The 23,217-nt window shown below is 42.5% G+C and overlaps 1 protein-coding gene across 5 annotated transcripts in view; it reads right to left on the bottom strand.

Annotated features, from left to right (window-relative positions):
* The window catches only part of YEATS2 (YEATS domain containing 2), a 47,872-nt gene that overhangs the window by 21,697 nt on the left and 2,958 nt on the right, over nucleotides 1-23,217 (bottom strand). For 3 of the 5 annotated variants that reach the window (XM_035544979.2, XM_035544980.2, XM_035544983.2), the window contains exons 3-16: nucleotides 23,077-23,169; nucleotides 20,201-20,443; nucleotides 18,376-18,491; nucleotides 17,091-17,252; nucleotides 15,332-15,443; nucleotides 14,956-15,000; nucleotides 13,777-13,963; nucleotides 11,993-12,232; nucleotides 9,954-10,112; nucleotides 7,366-7,469; nucleotides 4,620-4,727; nucleotides 3,338-3,511; nucleotides 1,850-2,108; nucleotides 867-1,028 (exon numbers count right to left, since the gene is read on the bottom strand). In XM_035544979.2, the coding sequence (XP_035400872.1) occupies nucleotides 867-1,028; nucleotides 1,850-2,108; nucleotides 3,338-3,511; nucleotides 4,620-4,727; nucleotides 7,366-7,469; nucleotides 9,954-10,112; nucleotides 11,993-12,232; nucleotides 13,777-13,963; nucleotides 14,956-15,000; nucleotides 15,332-15,443; nucleotides 17,091-17,252; nucleotides 18,376-18,491; nucleotides 20,201-20,443; nucleotides 23,077-23,169 (2,164 nt within the window). The remainder of the gene's footprint in view (nucleotides 1-866; nucleotides 1,029-1,849; nucleotides 2,109-3,337; nucleotides 3,512-4,619; nucleotides 4,728-7,365; nucleotides 7,470-9,953; nucleotides 10,113-11,992; nucleotides 12,233-13,776; nucleotides 13,964-14,955; nucleotides 15,001-15,331; nucleotides 15,444-17,090; nucleotides 17,253-18,375; nucleotides 18,492-20,200; nucleotides 20,444-23,076; nucleotides 23,170-23,217) is intronic. The other 2 variants (XM_035544984.2, XM_035544985.2) reach the window with 2 other exon arrangements.

The raw sequence follows: 23,217 nt of genomic DNA, 5'->3' as shown, positions 1-23,217 counted from the left end.
GCAAACACCTGGCACGTAATCCATCTCCCATGTTAAACCCCAGCCCCAAAAACAGAGACATTCTGGGGAAGGCTCACAACAAAACTCTGCATCTACACAGTCCAAAACCCACCGTATTCTTTTCCTATAGAATCATGAAGGTTGGAAAAGACCTCCAAGATCATCTGGTCCAACCATCCCCCTACCACCAGTATTACCTACTAAGCCATGTCCCAGAACCAGCCTTTTCTTAAGCTACACAATGCAAGAGCACACTATAGAAAAAATACTGCCCATCAGAAGTATTTTAGCAGTGCTGTTCTCCAGGTATTTCACAGCAAGTTTGATTCATAAGCCCATTACCAACGAAGCGTTTCTGCTGGTGTCAACAACTCGGGGTCAAACCTTTTATCAATATTCAAATCTATTTCTTTCCCTCATTCTAGATACAGTTAACTAATCCTTTTCAAAGCCAGCTTATTATGTTTCTAGTTTTTCCAGGGTCTCATTCCATTACTTATTAATAGATTTCACAACTGCATTCAAATCCAGTTCTACATTATGAAAACGCAGTTGTCTCCCCACAGAGAAAGCATCATTGCACAGTGAAGGCAATCTTTCACTGTGAATTATGGGGAAAGTTAGTCTGCTTTCAGCACAAATAGTAAGACATCGGGAGCCCTGATGTAAAGCAGTTTCATCTCAGATGAAAGACACTTTTGACATCTCAGCTTTTTAGCTCCACATACTGTGTTGTTGTGAGCAAAGAACCCCCATCCCATTATTGACTTTCACAGTACCAGGATTCATTATAGCAAAAACACCAAACATATTAATTACACAGTGATTACGTTATTTAAGGCATTAGATTTCCCTACAAGACTAACTAGCATTATTTGTGGCTCTCAGTATGGCTCCTTGGGGTATCAGAAGCAGTTTTCCTTTTCCAGAAGGATTCTTGCTGTTGGTGGTGAGGTACAGTTTGGTGCCTGGTGGCAAGTTTGCCAAGTTTGCCAGGTTGGTGGCTGGTAACTGCAGTGTAGCCATGACTAGAAAGAAGGAATAAAAAGGAAAAAATTAGTGCTTGCAGAGGCCAGTATGCAATGAAGTCTGCACAGAATTAAAGTATTGGGAGTGGCACGCATCTAGCCTTTGATAATCCATGCTTAGCTGTCCTAACTGAGATTAACTTCACCAGTGACGCACAAACACATTGAACAGGTCTGAAAAAAACCTCAGTGTGCAGTACTTATGGCCACAGGCCAAAGAAGCACAGTGGTGGGGTTTGCAGGCTTGAGTCTAGAAGTCACACAGTACCTTTCAAACTGTCCAGAGTCTGAGCTGAGATGTGCAGCTAAAGCCAGCTGCGTGCACAAGCAGGCTGGGGGCTTCTGCCCACATTCCCGTAATTGTGAGCATGGGGGAAGATGTGAAGATGCAGGAAGCACAGTTTGACTTTTGTTTGTTGGGTTCAAGAGTTCCTTTGAACATCCAAAGACCACAATGCTGGTCAAAAGTACAAGACCTGGCTCCATGAAAGTCCACCAGATCTCTAGCACATTCCCCAGGATATCCTGCTGATCTCCACGCCCCAGGACGCCTCAAACACCCCCTGCCAATGTAAGTGAGGGCCATCTGCAGGTCTGACCAAACTGTCCTCTACTCATAGAACACCGCGTGTTGTAAAGTACTTGTGCTCTCTTTCCTTACAGATAATGAGTTCAGATTTTATTACCACGCTACCCTCAGTCAGCCTGAATTTCCATAGACTTTCCTATTCATTGTCAAGCTTTACCATCAATTATTTTAAAGTTGAAAGAATCATTACAGAGCCATCATGAGCCATTAACAAGGTATAAAATTACTCTACCTGATCCTTGAGATGTACTTTTCTGAGCACCTGTGGAAGCAACTTGCGCCTTTGTTATAGTCTGCACAGGCTGAGCAACAATTGTTCCTCCACCTCCACTCACGATGGCTTTGGCTACACCTTGAGTCACAACCTGTTTTGGACCAACAGCCTTTGCTACTGAAGAACTAGATTTTGCCACAAGTATCTGGCCACCACTGATAGCCACCGCCTGTTTCACTGTCGACTGTAAAGCAGAACCAACTGGAACGCCAACAACCTGCAACAAATAAGTATTGGGTGATGTGTTTCTTGCAAGAGGAACCACTTGAATTCTAGCTGGTATGCTACCTCCATCTCTAGACATTTTAGGACGCTTTCTACATGTCTACTCATGTATAAAGGCTATTCATTCTGAAACAAAATTAGATTGGCAAGAGGCCAGCTCCAGGTAAAAAGCAATACACTGTTAAACACGATCAGGATTTCAGAGTAACCACAGAAGACTGAGTACATTCAAATTACAGAGCAATTTCATTTTTCTCTGATATATAAACAGCAGATTCATTCCATCTGAGGATAAAGCTTGCCTTGGTGAAATAAAGAAATCCAAAGATTTAGTGTTAACACATTCATAGGAACAGACTCCCTGGGAAAACTATGGCCTCAAATTAGAACCTGCCAAGTGCTTCAATTTTGTCTGTTGACAATACCCACAGGCAAACACAGAGTTTGCATACCTGCTCAAACAGGCAAATAAGGCAGTAAAAAGGGCAATGAACTGTTGAAAATGCAAATATGTATTTACTTATGCAAAATTCAGCCCTCCATATGTAGTCCCTTGTGCTCGGCACATGATTTCACTGTAGCTACCATGGAAATAGGCAAGGGAGAGAACTGATATCACTAACATCTCCATCTCAGAAAGGAGCCAGAACACTTTAAGGTTTCAAATACCTAAGTATTTTCCTGCTCAGAACATGCTATAAACCTGTCATCTTGTCACTGCACATTTACGATGCCTTCTGAGATGCTGCGTCACCCCTGTCACAGCAGCACTGCAATCACTCAGGTAGGATTGCTTCCACCTTACGCTAGCTCTATCCCAGCCCTCACCCCTACTCCGAGGAAAGAATTCACTTCCTGTTACAGAGAGACCTGGATGAATTTCAGCAAGAGCTGATGATGGCAGCCAACTTTCTGGGTTGTCGGGACCCAGTTCAAAACCACCTCCACCCCACTGTTGCAATGGACTAGACAGAGGTGGGAGATGTTTTCCCTAAACAACAAAATGCAATAGTGCTTGCTCACCCTGCTCCCTTGTCAAGGACAAAAGCTAAGCATGACATGAGCCACTCTGTGCACAGGGGGAAACTAGCCAGTCGGTGTGCCCCTGCCTCTTTCTGAGATGGAACTAACTCCACGCCCCCAGGAGAAGCATGAAGTGTTGCAATGAAACTACACAACAGATGGCCTGCACCAACCCAAAGATGCCCAAGTGCCTCATACCTTAGACTGCACCGTCCCCTCGCCTGTGCTCACGACCGGCTTTTGCGGTGACAAGGCTAACATGTGGCTTCCTTTTACAGTGACATACTGCTGCACAGAGGTCTGTGGGGTTGTCGCTGTTGCTGGTAGCTGGGGTTGCTGCGGCAGCTCTCCTGGTTCCTGTTTTATTATCACCTTTTAGATATGAAGAAAAAAAAATAAATAACACCACCACAACAGAAAAAAAATAACGAGCAACTCTAAATGACTGGGAGTCATTTCTGGAACAGCCTGTCTGTAAGAAAGGGCACACAACAGCCAGTAACTCGGATGTGGTTCTCACACACCATCAGGGGTAACTCACCTCCCAAACCTAACATGAGGGCTGCTCACAGCACAAAAGTGTGCAGGGGGTCTGTACTTACAGAGCATTCCAAATTTGAAAGGTGCTCACAGAAATTAAAGAACCACAGACAGTGGTAATAGTATTACAACTACTAGTTCTACTCACATACTAACATCACTAACATCTCCATCTCAGGAAGGAGCCAGAACACTTTAAGGTTTCAAATACCTAAGTATTTTCCTGCTCAGAACATGTTATAAACCCCCTTTTTTTTTTCCTCTATCTTGCAAAATTATAGCTAATATTATAGGTGTAGATATAACCAGATGTAGATATTGTAACTGGTTGAAGATCATATTATTCTCTTGTGTGTAGCTCAACATGACTATATGTTTCCCTGGAACAGGCCCTAAATCTAATCACCAAAATCAGCAACTCAGGAAAGGCTGGTGATTTGTTTTTTTTGGGTAGACTGCTGTAAATACTGTAACTAGTAGGAAGTATCTTTTCAACTTTTTAGCTGGATCACCAAATATTGCCCAAAGCCTTAAATTCAGTATGCTAACATTTAGGGAAACGTACTCACAAACGGCAACATCTGACACTCAGAAATCACTAGAGCATTTTGTTAGAAACTCCTGACAGATCTTCTACTGACTACTTTTCTGTATCCCACCAAAAAATACCTTTAAAAATCAGCCTCAATATGACAGCGATTCAAAAGAAAACAAGAAAGGATGAAAGAGATGATGAAAAGAAAGACCACAGGAACAGCAGAGCCACAGGAAAAGAAGTCAAGATACATCTTTTGAGAGGTGATAGAGAGCCCTCGGCAGCAAGACATGTTGGTTCCAGTTAAGTTTTACATGCACTGGAAGTTATACAGTCTGTGGCAAAAGTCAGCATGAAATGCTAATACTGTGCTCCTTGTCCAGGCACAAAAGCCAAGAGGAATACCTTTGTAAAAGCTCCAAGTCCTCCAGTGACTGATTTGGGGCTTTGCACCTTGGAATGACTCCCAATGGGACAAAGGGGTGGCATGGTGGCAAACAGGGAATCCTCCTGCTGCAAATAGGAAGATGTGGCCAAAAAAAATTGGTGAAACATCCAACAAAAGAAAGAAAACAAGTCATTAGTAACAGAGGGTAGCATGGACAAGCTGGGCGATCCCAAATTACCTGTACAAATAAGCCACTTCCAAAATCAGTCAACATTTATGTAACAAGAATGTAACATATTTAATACAATTTGCTTAATTAAAATTTGTTTTCTAGATTGTATCTCCAACAGCAGTAACTGTTTCTTACCATATCATACACAAATAAAAGAAATTGACACATGTTCCCCAACAGCTTTTTATACAAAGCATTTCAGAGCTGTAAAATTAAGGCAGGCTAATAATTGGCTTATTTTAGCCTTGAGACGGGAAGTCTGAGTGAGCATCTTATCGATGTGCAATAAATACCTGCGAGAGGGTGTGAAGATGACTGAGCCAGACAGAGCTCAATAGTATGCAATGAAAGGACAAGAGTCAATGGGCATGAATTGAAACGCAAGAAATTCTGTTTAAACATAAGGAAAACATCTTTCTTCCCGCCCCCCGTTCCCCTCCCCCTTTTTTTTCTAATGATGATTGAACACTGGAACAGGCTGCTGAGAGAGGCTGTGGCCTCTCCAGCCTTGGAGATACTCAAAACCCAACTGGACACATTTGTGCGCAACCTGGTCTAACTAACCCTGCTCTGGGCAGAGAAGTTGCACTGCATGGTCTCCAGAGGACCCTGCCAACCTCAACCGTTCTGCCAATCTATGCCCAGTCTCAGAAAGAGAAGAGTATCTGAGAAGAAACAAGTTACGGAGAACACAAAAAAATATATACATCCAATTTAATCTGCAAGCAAAATTATCTCAGATACTGATGGCACAGTCTTTTCAAGCAGAACTCATGAGTTGGCACAAACAGTGAGGCTGCCTAACTAAATGGAATAAAAAAACATTTCTACACCTGCAAAATAGTGCATCTGTCATTCCTCAGTCCGAGGCTGGTTGACACGTCACGTGCATCTGAGGAAGTCTGGCGTTGTTATGTTTTGCTTAATTAAAATAATTGTACTCTTCTACAAGCAATGTGAACTCTGAGACTGGTTTCGCAACTACTTAGTCCATCTCGGGGTTGGATCATGACCAAAAAGGCCTCGGACTCTAAACCAGTGCTCCTGCCATCTTCCTTGTGCTGACACACACAGCTGAAAATAGGTTCTTTTTCAACCAGAGGAGTTGTTTGCTCTGGTTCACCACATAGCTACACAACTGCTAGCAAACAGGAAAAGGTGTGAAGATAAGTTTAGAGGCACAACCAGACTTTTCAAGAGCAACATGCCTATTGGGCATTTTAAAGTGCCAAAAGGAACACAGGCATAAGTCATTTAAAAAAATACTGAGAAAACTTCCATATAGTGAAGGGATGAGAAAGTGATAAGTGAAGCACAATCTGTTAACGTCACATTGAACTATCAGACATCCCACCCTCTTTGAAGAAATCACCAAATTATCACTTTTCCACCAACCAGAAGACATATGGACATAAATTAAATATATTTCTGTTTACAGTTAGGATTATTATTTTTTAAATACCTTCAGATTTTAACCGACATTGCCCTGCAAATACAGATTCCAACTTTTATTAATGATATGCACCTACTCTGACTCACTTAAAACCTAACAGAAAGAACTGTCCCAAACCAGCGAAAAATAAATGGTTTTTTAACATTGTTAAGTAAAATCCTTAACAGCCAGGCTCTTAAAAGCAGAATAGCCAGCTGCACACCTGACATTTAAAATGCTACTCCAAAATAATTGTTTCCGAGAGCAATCTTCAACACATTTTTCTTAACAGATGTAGGAAGCATTTCAGTTCCAAATGTGAAACGATTTGCTCTCTGCAGGCTGACTGAAAAACCTCCGCCCCTTCCCCACCATATCCAGCACTAATATTCTTGTGACTCAGAGACAGGGAAACGCTCCTGTTTTCAGCAGCACACCCACCAGATGCTTTCAGAAAGAACCTCACTGACGCCACTTGCCTGCCAGAAATACCCTTCCTTGTGCAAGACGTGGAAGAGGTTTTATCTGAGATAATTCAGCTCCATACCTTTTGGGCTTTGCAGCTAGAAGCGTGAACCTTATTCATCACTGTTTGTTTATACATTCAGTTACTCTACTGTTTACATGAACATTTTTCTAAATGTAGGCAGTTGTAAAGCCATTAAATGACCTATTTTCGGGCTACTAGGAAAAGCTGCTACACAAGACAATGAGCCAAGTGGAGGTTTTGAGGTAGACACCTCTGGTTTAATCATATACTGTCACTAACAGAGTGAAAAAGATCAAAAGTCAGTTAGAGAAGAGCTCTCTTGACAGGTAAGACGTTCTGCGAGCTGTGCCCTTTACAAATTTCCTTGTAGAAAAGCAAAAAATTGGTGCCTTTAAACAGAGGAGTAGGCAAGTTTAATTAGAGCTGCATGAATCAACGCTATCTTGTATAACCACCATGTTCTCACAGGGGTACAGCTGTTTGAGTAAATCCTCATATGAAATGAGGACCAAAAGAGTTGCCTGAAATTTAGAATTCATAATACTAAAAGCCCTACTGAATAGGAAGCTGGGTTTTAAATAGAAAGTATACACCTAATAAGAACATTACCTTGACAGCTGAGGTTACAAAGCTGCTCCCATGGGTCTTTGATACAGGAGATCCAGTCCTGTGAGAAGCCTGACAAACATTTGTCAGTTTGCTGGTTGGGCTCCCTGTGCATCAGGAAACAAAGCAGATTTCAGGTAAGGGCCGAATCTATATTGTCCATGAGGTACACATCACGAGGTCGGTACATCAGTGGGAGTTGGCATGGGCACAAAACAAACCAATTTTCATTACAAATGTATTAGGTCTTTGTCTCCATCACCTGTACGAAATGAAAAAGGAGACTACTTTGCAGTGTTTGAAGAGTTTCTCACTTGTACTTCCCCCCAGCTGGCCCTAAAACCCAACGTGGCTCTGTGATACTCCTGAGGCCAGCTGCTGCACAATTTTCACGTGCAGGACCCACACCCAGACAACTCACTGCCCATGTCCACTCAGAGCTGTCTGCTGCAAAGGGTCACGTAACTCCTGGATGACTGAGCATAGCAGCCACCGGTGAGATTCCACGCAGAATCTGCTGATGCAAATGTAGCTCCCTCCACTGCCCAGAAACCCTCTGAACCTACACTAGCCTTAAGCACCGGTATTGGGAAGGTTTGAAGGAAACTGGGAGGGAAAAGGAAAGTCAGAAAAGGAGGGACACTGGGTGAGGAGTAACCAGACAAATGGACAGAGCAAGGTAGGGAAGAGGAAGAACTGAAAACGAAGAACAAAGACAGGCTCCTGTGTCTGAAGAATGCTGCTCTTGGAAAATTGTGCCACAGCACTACCCTCGTCCTGCACCTGAGATGGGTGGGGGAGTTCGGGCATGAAAGGTCAGTGCTGAACTGGCCCTGTATTATTAGGGTATGAATACAACCTGTTGCTACTCAGCAGCACTTTGGTTACTGCTGCAGGTTTGATTTTGTAGCTCCATTTGTTTAAGAGACGCCACAGATCACACATGAAAACACAGTCACAGTCTCTCACACGGTTGTTTTATAAACTGCACTTACATTTAAAAGTAAACTGTGCAGCCATTTCTCAAAACAATGGGATTTGTAAAGGCTGGCTTACACAAAACATGAAGCTTCAGACCTTAGTCCTTTTTTTAAATACGATCAGCAGTTTTATCAAAAACACCTTGGTGACTTTGTCCATACACATTATCCTCAATCCCACCCGGCTCCCAAAGCCCAGTCCCACGTTCCCCTTGTTCCACATGGGGTCTGGTGACATGGCTATCCGACAACAAAACAATTTGGGGAGGGGAAGGTATTAATTTTCTGCTCTGCTGCTGATCTGATTTGGCTCATATAGGATAAAGGGAAGTGGCAGGAATACAAGGGGAAGGAGAGACAGCAGGCAGTTTCTTTCAGGCCAGTCTGTACTTAAATAACACTGATGTAGTGGGAAAGTGCACCTTTAGTGGCATTAAGACTTTCACGTCCAAACCACCTGGTACTTCTACAGATCCTATCCTCCATGCAAAAATCACTACTATGAGAACACGAAAGTTACCCAAACCATGACAAACCACGTATGCAGAACAAAGTCAGGCTGGAGGTAAGGAAGAAACAGGAAAAAAGCAAAACAAAAATAAAAAACCCTATCAGTAAAAGAGCTTCAGCATTACCAAGAAAGCCCCAAAACACACTTAAAACACTCAGCTATGCTTTCCCTACTAAATCCCCCTGTGATGAAATTAAAATGCGCACAACACGGCAGCTGTGTTCCCTCAGAAAAAAGAAGGGAATGTTATCAGGAGATCTATTTTTACAGCCATGCACAACAAACACTTTGTGTCACACGCACGCTGCAGTTCAACACACGGCTCTGAAGAATCATTCCGAGAAGCTGGTAAGCACACACGTACACAAAGAAGTGTGCTCTTAGAAAGCCATTCTTGGCCACAAGTCGTAACAAATAAATGGCTTTGGAGTGACTTTTCCTCCAGCACCTCCACATAGATTAGCAGTTGACTACCACAGACATCACCCAGTCTCCTGGGGTTCAGTCCTCTTCCCCTCCTGACCCCAGGCTTCTGTCCCCTTTAGATGCACCAAGGGAACCCGGTTAGAGGAATCCAAACTGGCTGCATTCAGACCAGCTAGACGTTGAGAGCAGCAACAAAAACTAACATCTGTTCTCCTAGTAACCTGGCTCTATCAACCATTTCAACACACTTACAGCACAGGACTTAGGACTAGACCTGTAAGTTGCTGCCAGCTCCCCATGCTCTTTGCCCATGCCCAAGACAGAGTCCTCACCCAAGCACCTGCGCGCCATTTCTGTTTAAAACCTCCGTTCATCACAACCTTTAACTCCCCTTCCCTTTTGGCTGTACAGAACAGGCTCTCTCTGAACAGAGATCTACGAATTCGCTTCAGGCTTACACCACGTGCTGTTCCCTAAAGGGAGTCAGTCGTGTTAAACTCCACCATACCCTCGACCACGCTACAGGACACTTAAGCAACACCACCACTCTTCCTTTGCTGAGTACTCTTCTAACAGCGCAGACTGAAATGCAGTTATGGCAGTCATCACTTAAAAGGGAGAGCAAATTGAATGGGTAAGACTAAGTCACTGCCTTCTTTGATCACACTACACACCTGTGCTTGTGGCTGCTGCTCCAACCATCTGTCCAGGCTTGTCCACAACAACATATGGATTATTAATGACTGAACTAGCAGAGCCTTGCTTCATGTGCACCGGAGTGGAGGTTGGGGTACGAGGTAGCGGAGATGGACTAGGGGTCGATATTGGAGAACCTTCAGAAAAAAAGTCCAATGCTTCTATCTTATAAATGTCGTGAGAACACAAAAATACAGCAATAGTACTTTTGCAAATGGTGTAGAGAAGGAATATCTTTGAGGATGCACTTCCCAGCCTGAGACAAATGTTAGGATTTAGAGAAGAAAGGGTGAATAGAATGAAAGTTAAAAGGAGTATAAAGCACTACGGCTCATACCTACCCCGGACATTCTCTGTCTGCCAGGACAAACAGGGTTCAAAGGGAACTTTAGAAGCTACCTAGTCCACCCCTGAATCCTGAGGTGGATTATCATCATGTAAATCATTCTCACTGCCAAGTCCAGTCCACCCAATGAGAAGAAGAAAGAGAGCAGAGTTCCTTGATGTGTGCTCTCTTTCCCTCTTGGAGCCCATGCTGCAGGCACCCCATGCCAAGAACCAAGCAGCTCACACAAAAGGCCGTGTGATACAGCAGCTAGCAGGCAGGCCAGACCACTCTTGTCTCTTCACTGCTCTCATTACAGCAGAACACCTTGAAAGCAAACGTTGTAGAATGTGCATCTTCTGGGTAAGAGGATCAGGAGAGAGAGAGAAAAACAGAAGAAAAAAGATGCACAAGGGGGTAAGCAAGAAATGCAGAGATAAGGACAGGCAAGAAAAGTCATCAGAGAAAGAAGGCAGCAAGCATGCTTCAAGTGCCTGTCAATCTGCTTTCTTGGCAGTAATTGACTATTAAAATGGAACATAAATGCTCATCAAATAAATTCTCTATGTCTTATAAGCTGCTCTTGAAATAGGAAAGGGGTGATTTTTCGCAGCAGACAGAGAGCCTTGGATAAATATTTGCAGAACAAAATTTAAATTGCAAAGAGCAACAAAGAATAGTCCAAGGATTTTAAGAAAGAGAGGATGCGCTATAATTAGTGCTTTCTGGACAGCCTTGGAGAAAGAAGATTAGGAATAGAGCTTATTGGGAAAGAAGAAAACATTTGGCATAGGTTCAAATATAAATCACTAGCACTTTGAAGATATCAAGGAGAAATATTGAAATTTTGAACAAAAAAGCACTCTGGAGGAAAATGAGCTGGGAGCGAGCTGATCATCAGAAATCACACACACTGATCACCAGAGGTGCTACATCCTCTCTAACCTGAACACCAGAAAATGAAGGGATGTAGCAGGTCATCTTTCAGCTTAATAATACGTGACACCGTGAGCTGTACATTAAAACTTTTTGATGTAAAACATCATCCAGTGGATGGCATCATGCCCAGGCAGGGAAGGGACTGTATGTAAAGTGAGTAAACAGCACCTTGACCACGTTTGGTTGGGAAACTATCAAAAGAGCATGACATTGCTCACTGCAGTCAGCTGAAAAATTAATCCAGAGGCTGGATGTCTGGAAGAAGAAGATTAAAGTTGTTCCATCTGAAGAGATATCACGAGTATAAGAGGGACCATTTGAGTGAACAAGGCTGAAAATTATTTGCCAAGTAATCAGAAAAAAATTTCTTCTTAATCCATCCCCGTTGTCTGAAAAAGGGAGGGAGAAGAACGGCTTTTTCCCACATACAAACAGCCCGCATGGAAGTTGTGTCCTTGCCTGGGCCTTTCTGTGGGTAGCAGTCCAGCTAAGGACTACCATTTTCACACCGAAAAGCATTCATGAAAAGGGAGAGAACAGCTCTCATCCCACTTTTGATCTCATGCGAAGCATTTCACACTTGTGTTTTTTTCCTTGACCATTAAGAAGTGTGTTCAGCTCCTTACTCTAGTTTCCTATTGCCTGATGTTCAAACGTTGGCAGGCAATCAGGGGAAGGACACAAACCAAGTCCAGCTTGTTCCATCTCTTGCTTTCCAGGGTGAAGCACTCAGATATGTAAACTAACATTCACCTGATACAATCTTGCAACTCATGGTGATAGGCTGGAAGGATTTTCCGGGTGACTCTGCAGGACTTGGAATCTGACCTTGAGGCACTATTTTACAGCTAGCTGCAATGGGTTGAAAGGCTGAATTTCCATGAGAGCCAAAGGGAACTTTCTGGGTGGCTAATTTGGTGGGAGTCCGTTCTATCGAAGATGGCAGGGAATAAAACGTGGCATGTCTTTCGGTTTCAGCATTCCCAGGGAATCCTGATTAAAACAGGGAAAAGAAGAGAAATAGATCTTAGGCTGAGACATCTAATTCCTTACTGTGCTCCTCTACACAAACAAAACTAACGTATGACAAACACCTTCTGGAAGGAAGGAAGGAGAAAGCAACTGGTGGGCAGTGCTCAACAGGGAGAAAAAGGGGTGAAGGGAGTTCCTTCTGCGCACATCTGTCAGGTTTGTCTCTGAACCAAAGAATAAAACGTGAACATACACAGCCTGTTCAGCTTTGGTAGGTCATCAGCCACTTCTTAGACATTTTCTTGAAAAGACTCTTCCACTGACAGAAAGCCGTGGATAGTTTTGTGTCCACAGACAGGGTTTCACACAACTACGGCAGAATTTCCTTCACAGGAAATCTCGCAGTGCATTTTTTGGAGTAAGAGCAGGAGGAAACCAACTGCTGCCTTCTGACCTGATGAGAGAAGCCACTGCCATTTAGCCTAAGAAAGAAGCAGTTTTAACTCCTTTCTCCACCTAAAGGTGCTGCTCATTTTCATGTTTCAATTAAAGGGTGTACATTTAAAATTTGGCTTCATTTCCCCATTTTTGGCTGTGCTGCCACAAGAAAACACTGAACTTAAACAGCATTCTTCTTGCTAAGCCAGGACAATGCCCCTGGCATTGTACCACTGAGCAGAAAGCTCACCAAGCAAGACCTGAGCATCACAGCCATTCCTTTAACACAGGAATTCAGGATAGATTACTAAAGGAATGAAACCGTGTTGCATGTGATCATATTTTGAAATATACAGTTGCTGTTTTCAGCAAATTTCTCTCACTAAATCATGCAAACTATAAAGACTTCCTTGTTTCTCTGACCAGTTAACTGAGATTTGTCTTAATATTACATATTTCAGAAAAAAAGTTAAACACTATCAGAGACACAGTTTTTCCTACTTCCCACGATCTAGAAATCAGAATAGTGTGCTCAAGTGGCCAGTACCTAGTTTGTTTCAGGCAATTCAAATGATGCTACAGCATCAATTGCCTGCACATTGCAGTGGGCACTGCATTTCCAGATCTTCCAGGTGGGAATGAGACCAACAAATATACACTAAGTCTTCCACTCTCTACTTTCACCATCACAGTTACATAAAAAATTTTTCTCAAACTCATCTCATGTTAGGAACCAACAAATACAACTGAACACACCGCTAGACTAATTCCTTAAATGAATACACAGTCCCCAAGACATTCAGAAACCTAAAAGCTCTCTGAAAACAGTCTGCCAAGAACAAAACTACAAGTGCTATTCAACAACCTTTTTCCAACTACGCATGCTGCATGAAACTCCACATTCATTACGTTTAACAAAACAGAGCTCGCTCAACAAACTCCAGATTAAAAAAAAAATCAAATAAATGATAACGATTTCTAAATTATGTTTCCTAGTACATTAAGGAAAGAATTGTCTGAGGTAAGTAAAGAGCAGGTATCAACATTTAAGCCAAAGGAACAATTAAGAGAAAGTATCCAGAAGACGTTCCAAGAATTCCAGTCGCACCAATACCCATTTGCTTTACCTTTGTCTGCAGAAGCATCTGGGCTGGAGTCCCGCAGCTGTTTAATTGGTGAAGAAGCTTTAACTGGTGCTGGGATACTCAACGGCAGTGGTAAAGATGTAGGAACATCAGAAAGGTCGGACTCTGAAGACTGGGAAAAAAGATATTCCTCGCCAAGTGAATGCCTATGCAGCTCCACATCCACTACCTTCCAGAAGCAGGTGAAAAGATGACATTAATATCCGGTAGTTAGGTAAAGATAGTGAAAACAACTATGCCTTTTTGTTTTAACTATTATTATTTTAAATGTCTGGAAATCTCTCCCCTTCCTCCCCCAAACTCTGCATAAAATTTCCATCCATTTTCATGAGGCTCCCCAGGGCTAAGACAAAAATATTACAACACTAAAGCACCATGTTAAAACAGAGCCTCTCTCAGTCCCCGGGGAAATCTGAATAGCAAACATTGTAAGGAACACAGAGCCCAGGCTCCAGGTAAGCTCCTTAGGGACAGGCACAAAACTGTAGCTTGCCTTTTTGATAAGGTCCTCAAGAAAGGCACCACTACATCATCTACTCTTCAAAAATGTACTTTCATCACCATAGGCATTTCACATTAAAGTTTTCTCTACAGATTGAAAAGCTGAAGCAATGCTATTTCAGAATAAAGATTTCCATTCACTAGAGTTCAACAGGGGAAAAAAATAATAAAAGAAACTTCAAGGATATAACAAACTGAGTAATTCATTCATTTCTTTTATTTAACGTTTTCAGAGTTAATTTTCCATGAAGGTACTGAATGTTGACGTGGGCAGACCTTTACTTAATTTACTGCATATTGTCAGCAGAATAGCTAGCTTTAATTTAAATTCTTGATGTTCGAGATCTGTAGCACATTAGAAAGCAAATCAAGACATTTGGTACCAAAGGCTCCAAAAAGAAACAAAAAACTGTAGTACAAGTTAAATTCTTTATGAACGCTGGAAACAGTTTCCTCTGAACTAGGAAGGGAAAAATGATTGTTGTTGTGAACAGTGACAAGGTGTCATAATCATTTCATTTAACAAGAGCAAAACCTACATTCCAGAAATTGTGAAATCAAATGGGTCTGACTCAGTGCTTAGTCCCTTCTATCTTTTTCTTTCTAAACATCTTTAAGGGTATCAAAGTACAACATCCATCCCACAACCAGCTGGCTCACCGTTTCTGCGCCGAGTGTCTGCAGGCCTGTGTAAGTCCTGTCCAGCTGGATAAAGCAATAGAATACGTTTATATTAACCAATGCAGAGCAGCATGTTAGCTAGAATTCACGGTACGATCTGTTTGAAAGGAGTTGAAACTACATCACACAAGCAGCAGTGCATCAGGTTGGTTTTGAATCCAAATTTTGGATTTTTTGGATCCAAATTTGGATCTTTTTTGAATTTGCATTTCAACTGTTCATGTGTAAAAGAACAGCAGGGAAAAAATACAGAGACAGAAGCACACACACACAAGCGGATGCTCTTCTAGATCATGCAGAGAGATTATGGAGAGCTCATTTAATTGCCTTTCTCTCAAGCATTCTGTTCAAATACCTTCAGATTGTGTATGATATCAATCCTCTTGTTCTGGCTATCCTTGAAGTGTATCTGGACTCTCACAGGGAATTCTCCCCAGCCTCTCCTGGTCAGGTGGAATGGAGGTTCTCTGGAAACAAATGGTGATTCACATTTTGTATGCAAAACAGGTAGAGCTTTCACCTACCTCTTTTGCAGAAAGCCAAAGACTGCCTGTCTAACTGACAACCAAAGCTAGCTTTAGGCCTACTATTCACGACAGAGAGAATGCAATCAAACCCACAAATTCTAATATTGGGGACAGCTGAAAACGTGCTTTTATTTTGCACAAGTGGACAGAGAAGGAAATGGTGTAACAGTTGGATGAAAGACTAAGGGAAACAAACATAAAAAAAGACTGTGTAATCATAAAAAATACTTGCTTTAAAAAAAAAACGCAAGTCAGCTCCTAGGACACTGCTCCAAGGTGAGTTTTCATTGCAACATTTTGCAATCCCTTTCTGCTGTTCCATCTCGTAGTAAAAAGGCATACGCTTCATGTAAGGCCAATGAAACAACATACAGACTACAAGGAAAAGCTAACTCAACCAATGTCATTCTCTAATCTGAAAAAGAAGGGCAGATTTATCTCTAGTATTTACCATCACTTTTTTCCTTTAATATTTTAGTTTGTTGTTGTAAATCCCAAATGCAGTTTTGCAATGAAACAAAACACTAACTTCTTTTTAGTCCAGAACACAAATGTTCATTGAAATGACTAGAGCTGTATGACAAGAAGCAATCTATTAACTAGAGGAGATTAAACAGAAGACAAACAGCACTGACATCAGATACTGTAAACTGAGAAAGGCACAAAAAGAAAGCAGTCAAGTCTAATTTAGTATGCTATACCCGAAATATAAAGGAGTTTGTTTTCATCCTGGTCGGCATCACCTTCTCAGAATCATTAGCTAGCACTAACACTTCTTATCTCAGATATGCCTTTCTGGAGTTGCCCATCAGTCAATTTAATTTTGCCAGAATTAAGTTGCCATTTTGTATGGAGGTGTTCTGCCCACTTCCCTCCAGGCAGGCAACTGAACCCTAAGAGAATAATTTCTTCAGGAAAACACAAAGCATTTTGGACCATCTTTTCCAAAGAACAAGAATGAAAAACTGACAGGGCATCTGCCTGCAGTAGCGAACACAGAACTGAGCCTGCTGATCACAACAGGGTCACAATTTTGACTAAAGGTTAGGTGAAGACAGAGAAACTGCCCTGTTTCTGTAGCAGCGATACCATGACACTGATAGGAAATTAATTCCACAAACCATGAAGTCAATGCCACTGACCTCACTGCAGTACAGAAATACCTGGGAGAAAGATAAAACTTGCCCAAACATACATACACAATTAAAACTACAGGTAAAACAGCTTTCTGAAACTTCTCTTTCTTTTCCACATACCACTGGGAGGAAGGTAGAGAACATCTTTCCAAATGCACCTTGCACAGCAGACAGCATAATGCATACAGATGTACAAACTCACAGGGATAACATGGGAAATGCAACAGATAACTTTCACCAGTACAAAAAAGAGAAATGTTTGGCACATTTGATACAAAAAAGAATGTAATTCTGCTGTTATTTTGAGAGTCTGTCAAGCCAAGCCGGAAGTTAAAGAAAGACATGAAACACAAAACCAGGACAAGAAGGGGCTAACTTCAAAAAAAAAATTGGCACTGTAAGCCCGGCAAGCATAAATAGGAGAGTGACAACTGGAACAGCTCCTTATTACCTCACTTCTACCAGGTCATTAGGTTTGTAACTGGGATGTAAGAAGAACCAAACTTTCTTGACAAAGTGATTTATACTGGGTTCTCTCCGAGAGCCTCGGACATACACCATCCATTTATGGGTTGACTGATCATTTTCTTCTCTCTTGTCAGGGGGAATGTACCTGGCAAAAAAATTTAAAAAAAACAGGGATGGTAAAATGCCCATGTGTAGCTTGTCCCCTGTATACTTCTGCTAATTATTCTATATTCTGACAGTTCATCAAGATCTGCAGAAAAAAATTCCTCCAGAAACAGACAGAAATCTCATAATTTACTCTATACTCCCAATATATTTCCTTGATTCCAGTGCACAACTGCCATAAGAAATTCATCCATTTAAAAATTTGATTCTTAAATCAGGAAGACTTAATTTTAATATTTTGTCAGTGTCAAATCCTTTTCCCCATCTTTTGTGAGACATCAAGAAGTCAAACTGCTCTAGAACACAGCGTCAGCAACTCTGCTACCATAGATCCAAAAAAAAAAAAAAAAAAAAGCAATTATTCTTATACATTTTAAAGAAGCTTCTTAGTCAATAATTGGCTCTGGGTCCAGGATTAAGTAGATTTTCAAGACAATTCTAATACTGTAAGTCTCATCAGCTAACATTTGTTACTTTCTATGCAAAAGAAAATTAACTTCAGTAGTACAGGGTAGAGAGTTAAAACCTTGACTTGTCCATAGCTTCCAAAAATGAATGCTTTTATTCGCTACTTTCCTCAAAGTTCAACAATTAGATAAATTTACCTGTCTTCAATTTTTTTGGGGGGCGAAAACATAAAACCATAAAAAATTTCTTCAGACTATGCTGTACTTTCACAGAGTTTTTCTCATTTTTATAATTTCTGATTTGGGGTTGGTTTGTTTGGGGCAGGGGGGAGAGTCAGGTGGTTGTCTTTTTTTTTTTTGTTAAACGCATCCCTACGGACACATCGAAATAGCAATTAGGACAAATTGCTTTTCAGCATTTTCATGTGAAAACCTGGGATTTTATAATGGACAGAGAAGGCTTAAAGACTCACCTCGAAAGAAACAGACCGTAAAACCTCTATTTATATTACCTGTTAAAATACCTCTTCCCCCAACAAAAAGCTCTTGCAGATACTCAGGGAGGGCAGCCTTGGGTCCAGTGTCAAGAGCAATACCTCCCACTGCAACAGCCTAACAACTTTATCTCCTTATTTTAACCTCTTATTCCATTTGATTCTGAAGTAAAGGCCCATTACGGAGACTTTGGATACTAACTTGGAGACGTTGCCAACCACAATCGTTTTCTTCACGTAGAGCCGTGAAGTCTCGTCAGTTGGCAGCCCGGCATTTCGTTGTCCTGGTTTCTGAGAGCTTGAAACACCCGAACTGTCCTGAGGGTAGGGGAAGAAAAAAAGGCAAACAAACAAAAAAAACCAAGCATTCCTCTTAAACATTACTTTGTTTGGCACTAGAAAAGTAAGGTGTTGTTAAAAAAGAAAACCCTCATAGTTAAATGGGAGATCAACCCAGTAATGCCCCAAGCTGGAGCAAGGACAGTCACAGAAGCCTGGCACAGCGTCAGCTTCTCCTCATCCTTCAGCCACCTCTGTGTTGGCCAAAGATGCCCTACCATGCTACAGCCAAGCAATCCAGCTGTTCCACTAAAGACCCCGCTGCTGAAACTATCTATACTGGGCTGGTGGTTTATGGTACAGATACACACTGTCTGCATGCTTCTGCTACGGACACTAGGAAGGATTTCAGCACACCAAAGCTGTCACCCTGCTCACTGGATGCAGAAACAATGCTTTTTCTGCCACACCACATGGCAACTTGTCCAACTGCAGAACGCAGCCATATGCAGTGAGATACACATCTCCAGTTTGGGTCAGAGGCTCTTCTCTGGCAGGGCTGAGATGAAAGAAACTGAAACGAAACAGAAGTTTCCTCTCATTGAACATTCAGAATTTCACCTGCAGCCAGTGAGCATCTCCCTCGGGAAGCTACCTGCCTCTGGTAAGGGAAGCAGCTGGCGCAGAGAGGGGCAGCAGGGCAGAGGAGCAAGCTGGGATGCTCAGCAAGCTGCAGCTTCTCTGCAGGAGAAATCACTTCTCTTCTGCAAAGCTTCTCTTCAGTTGTCTAATGGCCACTGTGAATAAGTATGTGGCTCTTTTCTATTTCCTAGAGCAAGAGAGATGAAAATAAGGGAAACTGGTGCTCGCTGCAAGATGTGGGCTATGTTTTAATCACACGGTACTGAGGACATGGCTTGAGAAGGACCTTTTGGGCAGCTGTATCTGTTTCTAAGTGGGTTCTTAGCTGCAACTGTACAAAGATTTCTGCAGCTCCATAGTGAGCCATACAGGGAATGGATCCACGTCAAAAGTAACACAGAAAAAAGCTCAGGGAAATATGAAAGGAGGTATTTTTAACGTGGATCAGTCTGGTTCAGTTAAGCAAATGGTAATATTAGTTCAAGAGCAAGCAGTGCCACCAAGAGAAAACCAGCACATAGTGCGCCCCCAGGCTCTACCAGCTCACTCCCCCAGGAGGAGCCAATCCAGCCACCACTAGGTGTTCCCCACACAGTGCTGAGCAGCCCCAACCCCAAAGGTTGGATCACTCAGAGCAACGCAGTCCCCAGGGGCACCCAGCAGCATCACTACATGGAGTATCACCAGCTCCCAAAGCACATCACTGGGAATGACATTTCTCGCTCTTCTCTCCAGGCTCTACCCTTCCTGACCCGACTTCCATCCGCACAGCAAAACCCTGTGCTCAAGCCGTGAAACAGCTCCTTCCCCAGAGACTACCAAGCCAGACAGCAGCAGATCAGCAGTGCTAACACGAACGCTGTCGCTGCTGCCTGGCTGACCTCTCTGTTGGGTAAGACTGAATTAAGAGGAGTTACCCAAGTTACATACGCTTCAGTTAGCCTCACAGCAAAGCCAGGCTGAGAGTGGAAGCAAGCGGTTGGAGAGGGTAAGAAACAGATCTTCAGCAAGGTGGGTGACAACATGAAGAGCTCCTGGTGCCAGCACCGAGTCCAGACAGAGCACACACCTCCAACAACTTGACCACCACTCGCGTTTTACTTTACCCGGCCAGTATTTCTGCTCTGTCTCTGGTCCAGGCTGTTTGTCAGCCGGTCATCTGCGTCCAAGTTGCCATTGTCCTTGTCCAGGAGAAAGTCATTGTGCTGGGAGAGCGAGTCGCTCTCGGAGTGGTTGGCGGATGGAGTGTCTGAACCCTGGTTAGCAGGGGACGAGGATCTGGAGGGCGATTCCAGGAACTTCTTGATTGAAGGGTGATTGAGAATTGTTGTGTCACACGTCCTGGTCCCCTGCAACAGAGGCCAGGCAGATCCAGTAATTTATTTTCCTGCAGCCCAGATAAAACGAGGCTGTGCCAAAGGGGAAAATTCAACATACAAATAACGAGCCAATATTTAATCAGCTGCCTTGCAGAAAAAAACATACACCACAGAAGAGAAAAGCTTACAACGGTTCTATAGAAGTAGGACCCCAGATTGAATCTGTTCCTTTACAGCCTCTGATCCCTGAAATCCACCTAGCTTTGGAAAGGAGGGCTGCAGCAGACTGACACTTACAATGTCCCCTTGAAAATAACAGCATCCCCTCCTCTGCAGGCCTTCACTGTACACAGAAAGACCACAGATGCCTGATTCTTGCAGGCAAGCAGGGTATGCAAATGTATTAGGCTCCTTAATTTTGCTACCAACTGGTGGTCTTGCCAATGCCCATGAGGCAAGATACATTTATTAGCACTCTGCCAGCTGCCAAAGCTTAACAGAAGCTAAAGAGGAGCATGCTTACGCACACTCACAAAATTTCATCAAAATGGGTGTTTCAGAGAGAATGTTAGATCCTCCTGAACCTGTGAGGTTTAACATGCAGCCAGTACGGGCACCAGGATAGGGCAGAACTGCCCTCAAGAGCTGGCAGCAGCAGTGGAGTTGAATAGTCCCCCACCCAGAAGTTAAGGGCTCAGCTGAGAGCTTTCCTCCCAGCTGTCCATGAGGCACATGACCTAAGCAACTGCCAACTCTCCCTGCTCAACAGCCCTTAAAAGAGTTTTGAAACCAAAATCCTGAACTTTGATATCTGGAGAACACAAATCCTATTGGTTTTCCAAGCATTTGCAAGAGCTCCATGCGAAACACACACGCACACATATATATATATATAAAATCTTTAAAACAAGAAAATTCCTAAGCTTCCTTCAAGCCAAAATAGATGTAAATCAATAAATAACCAGCCCATTTTCTTTTCTTTTATCCAGTGAACTGACCAACACTTTGTCCACTTATTTGTAGTGGAAACAAACAACCCAACACACAACTATAATTGTATAGAACCAGAAGCCTCAAAACCCAGAAGCACCAGGCTGAAGAACTGTTCATGAGAACAGATCAGGAATTTGCAAGTCATCTTCTTACAAGTTTACAAGCATTTACATACTAAGCACACTGAGCTAAACTACAAAAATTCCCATTCCCAAAAGCAGAAATAGAGGCAATCGCTCCCTGCCAGCAGAATCAAGCACGTTAACCACACAACGAAAACAGACCTAAATGAAACCAGCACCAAGTTCAAATTAAAAAGAGACCTGATTTAGCCAGCATGCAAAGCAGGACTTTTAGAAACAATATAAAATGCAATCAAAGGTACAGCTACACTAGCCATAAGCTCATAACAACTACAAGAAAACAAACACAACAAGGTCACACCAGTTTTACGAACACTCCAAAACAATATATAATGTTAGCATTTCTGCAAACTGTGAAACTCGGCAAGAAAAAAAAAAACAACACCCTGCATGACAAAACAAGTAAACAGGGGGCAGAACAAGCTCTTGCTGACACGTGACAACACTGGATAAAAGTACTTTAAAAGATCAGAATCTAGCTCAAATTCCTCAGCCACCCACACAAAACCAAATGCAGAGGAGAGATCTCCAAGCCTCCCAGTACCATCATAATCTTTCTCAGCTCCAGTTGCTCAATTCAAGTTCAGTGAGAGGAAAAACAAGGTGGACCATTACTTTTTTTTGTCCTCCACCAAGCCTTCTGGAAATCAAAATAGGAAAATAGGAATAACAATGAGAGCCCTTGCTTGGTAGAGAAACTCTTATGGCACTGGAGTGAAACCTCAGCTCTCAGCACACATTAATAGGTTTCAATATCAGTTTAGATTTTTCCTGGAAAACAGCTATCATTTTTCCAACTCAGGGAATTAACTAAAATAGTTAAACTGGCAGGGAGCTACATGTCAGTGAGGAGCCTGCATTCAGCCTCAGTGTGACTCTCCAACACCCTGCAATTACCAGGCTACTATAGAATCGGTGCTCAGAATGGGAGAGTTAACTCGTAGGGGCTCTATTGTTTTATTTCTTAACCTCCTTGTGAATTTTTAATCTTTTTGTGATAGCTCTTTGATTTACCTCATGCTTCACTGCTGCTATCAGCCTGGTTAACACATCATTAACAGAACGACTGCCTGGGTAAAGGGAAGATTGTTTCACTGCCCAGGACTCAAGAAATGTATTTTTTTTTTTCTGACAAGTTTTTAAGTCCATCTACTTCCACTCCATTTGTGAGATGGTAAAATTTGGTCTTCCGCTCTCCAGGGCTTTGCAAGGATAACTGTGAAGTGTGGGAGAAGCCAGGTGCTCTGCTGCACAACAAAAAGTGACAAAAAGTGCCGAGTGTTTCAGAAAACAGAACCAAGAGCTGCCCAGAAACTTCTCACTTGAGTCAGGATGACTGAAGTGGCCAAGGCCCAGCTAGTGACACCTACCAGGTCACCTCTCCCACTGCTCTCCCAGCAGGGGTTCAGATTCCACTACTTCAGAAACTGCATCTCGAACCCCAACATTAGCTATATAGCCAGTGGACTACACATCACTTTTCACAAATACCCCTCAAAGTCTTGTTTTTCACAACGTAATCTTTACCTCTCCAGCTTTAAGAAGACCAGCAGAGGCATAATAGTTAGCCACGATACAGGCACGCAGCTTATCCATCATCCTTCTTGCTTCAATCAGGCGCTATGAAAAGAAAAGATGAGGTAACATATAGCAATAAATATATAACAT

The sequence above is a fragment of the Cygnus atratus genome, chromosome 9 (assembly GCF_013377495.2).
Source record: "Cygnus atratus isolate AKBS03 ecotype Queensland, Australia chromosome 9, CAtr_DNAZoo_HiC_assembly, whole genome shotgun sequence".
NCBI classification, from domain to species: domain Eukaryota; kingdom Metazoa; phylum Chordata; class Aves; order Anseriformes; family Anatidae; genus Cygnus; species Cygnus atratus.
The sequence above is the reverse complement of the archived record's forward strand: the minus strand, read 5'-3'. Positions and strand labels throughout refer to the sequence as shown.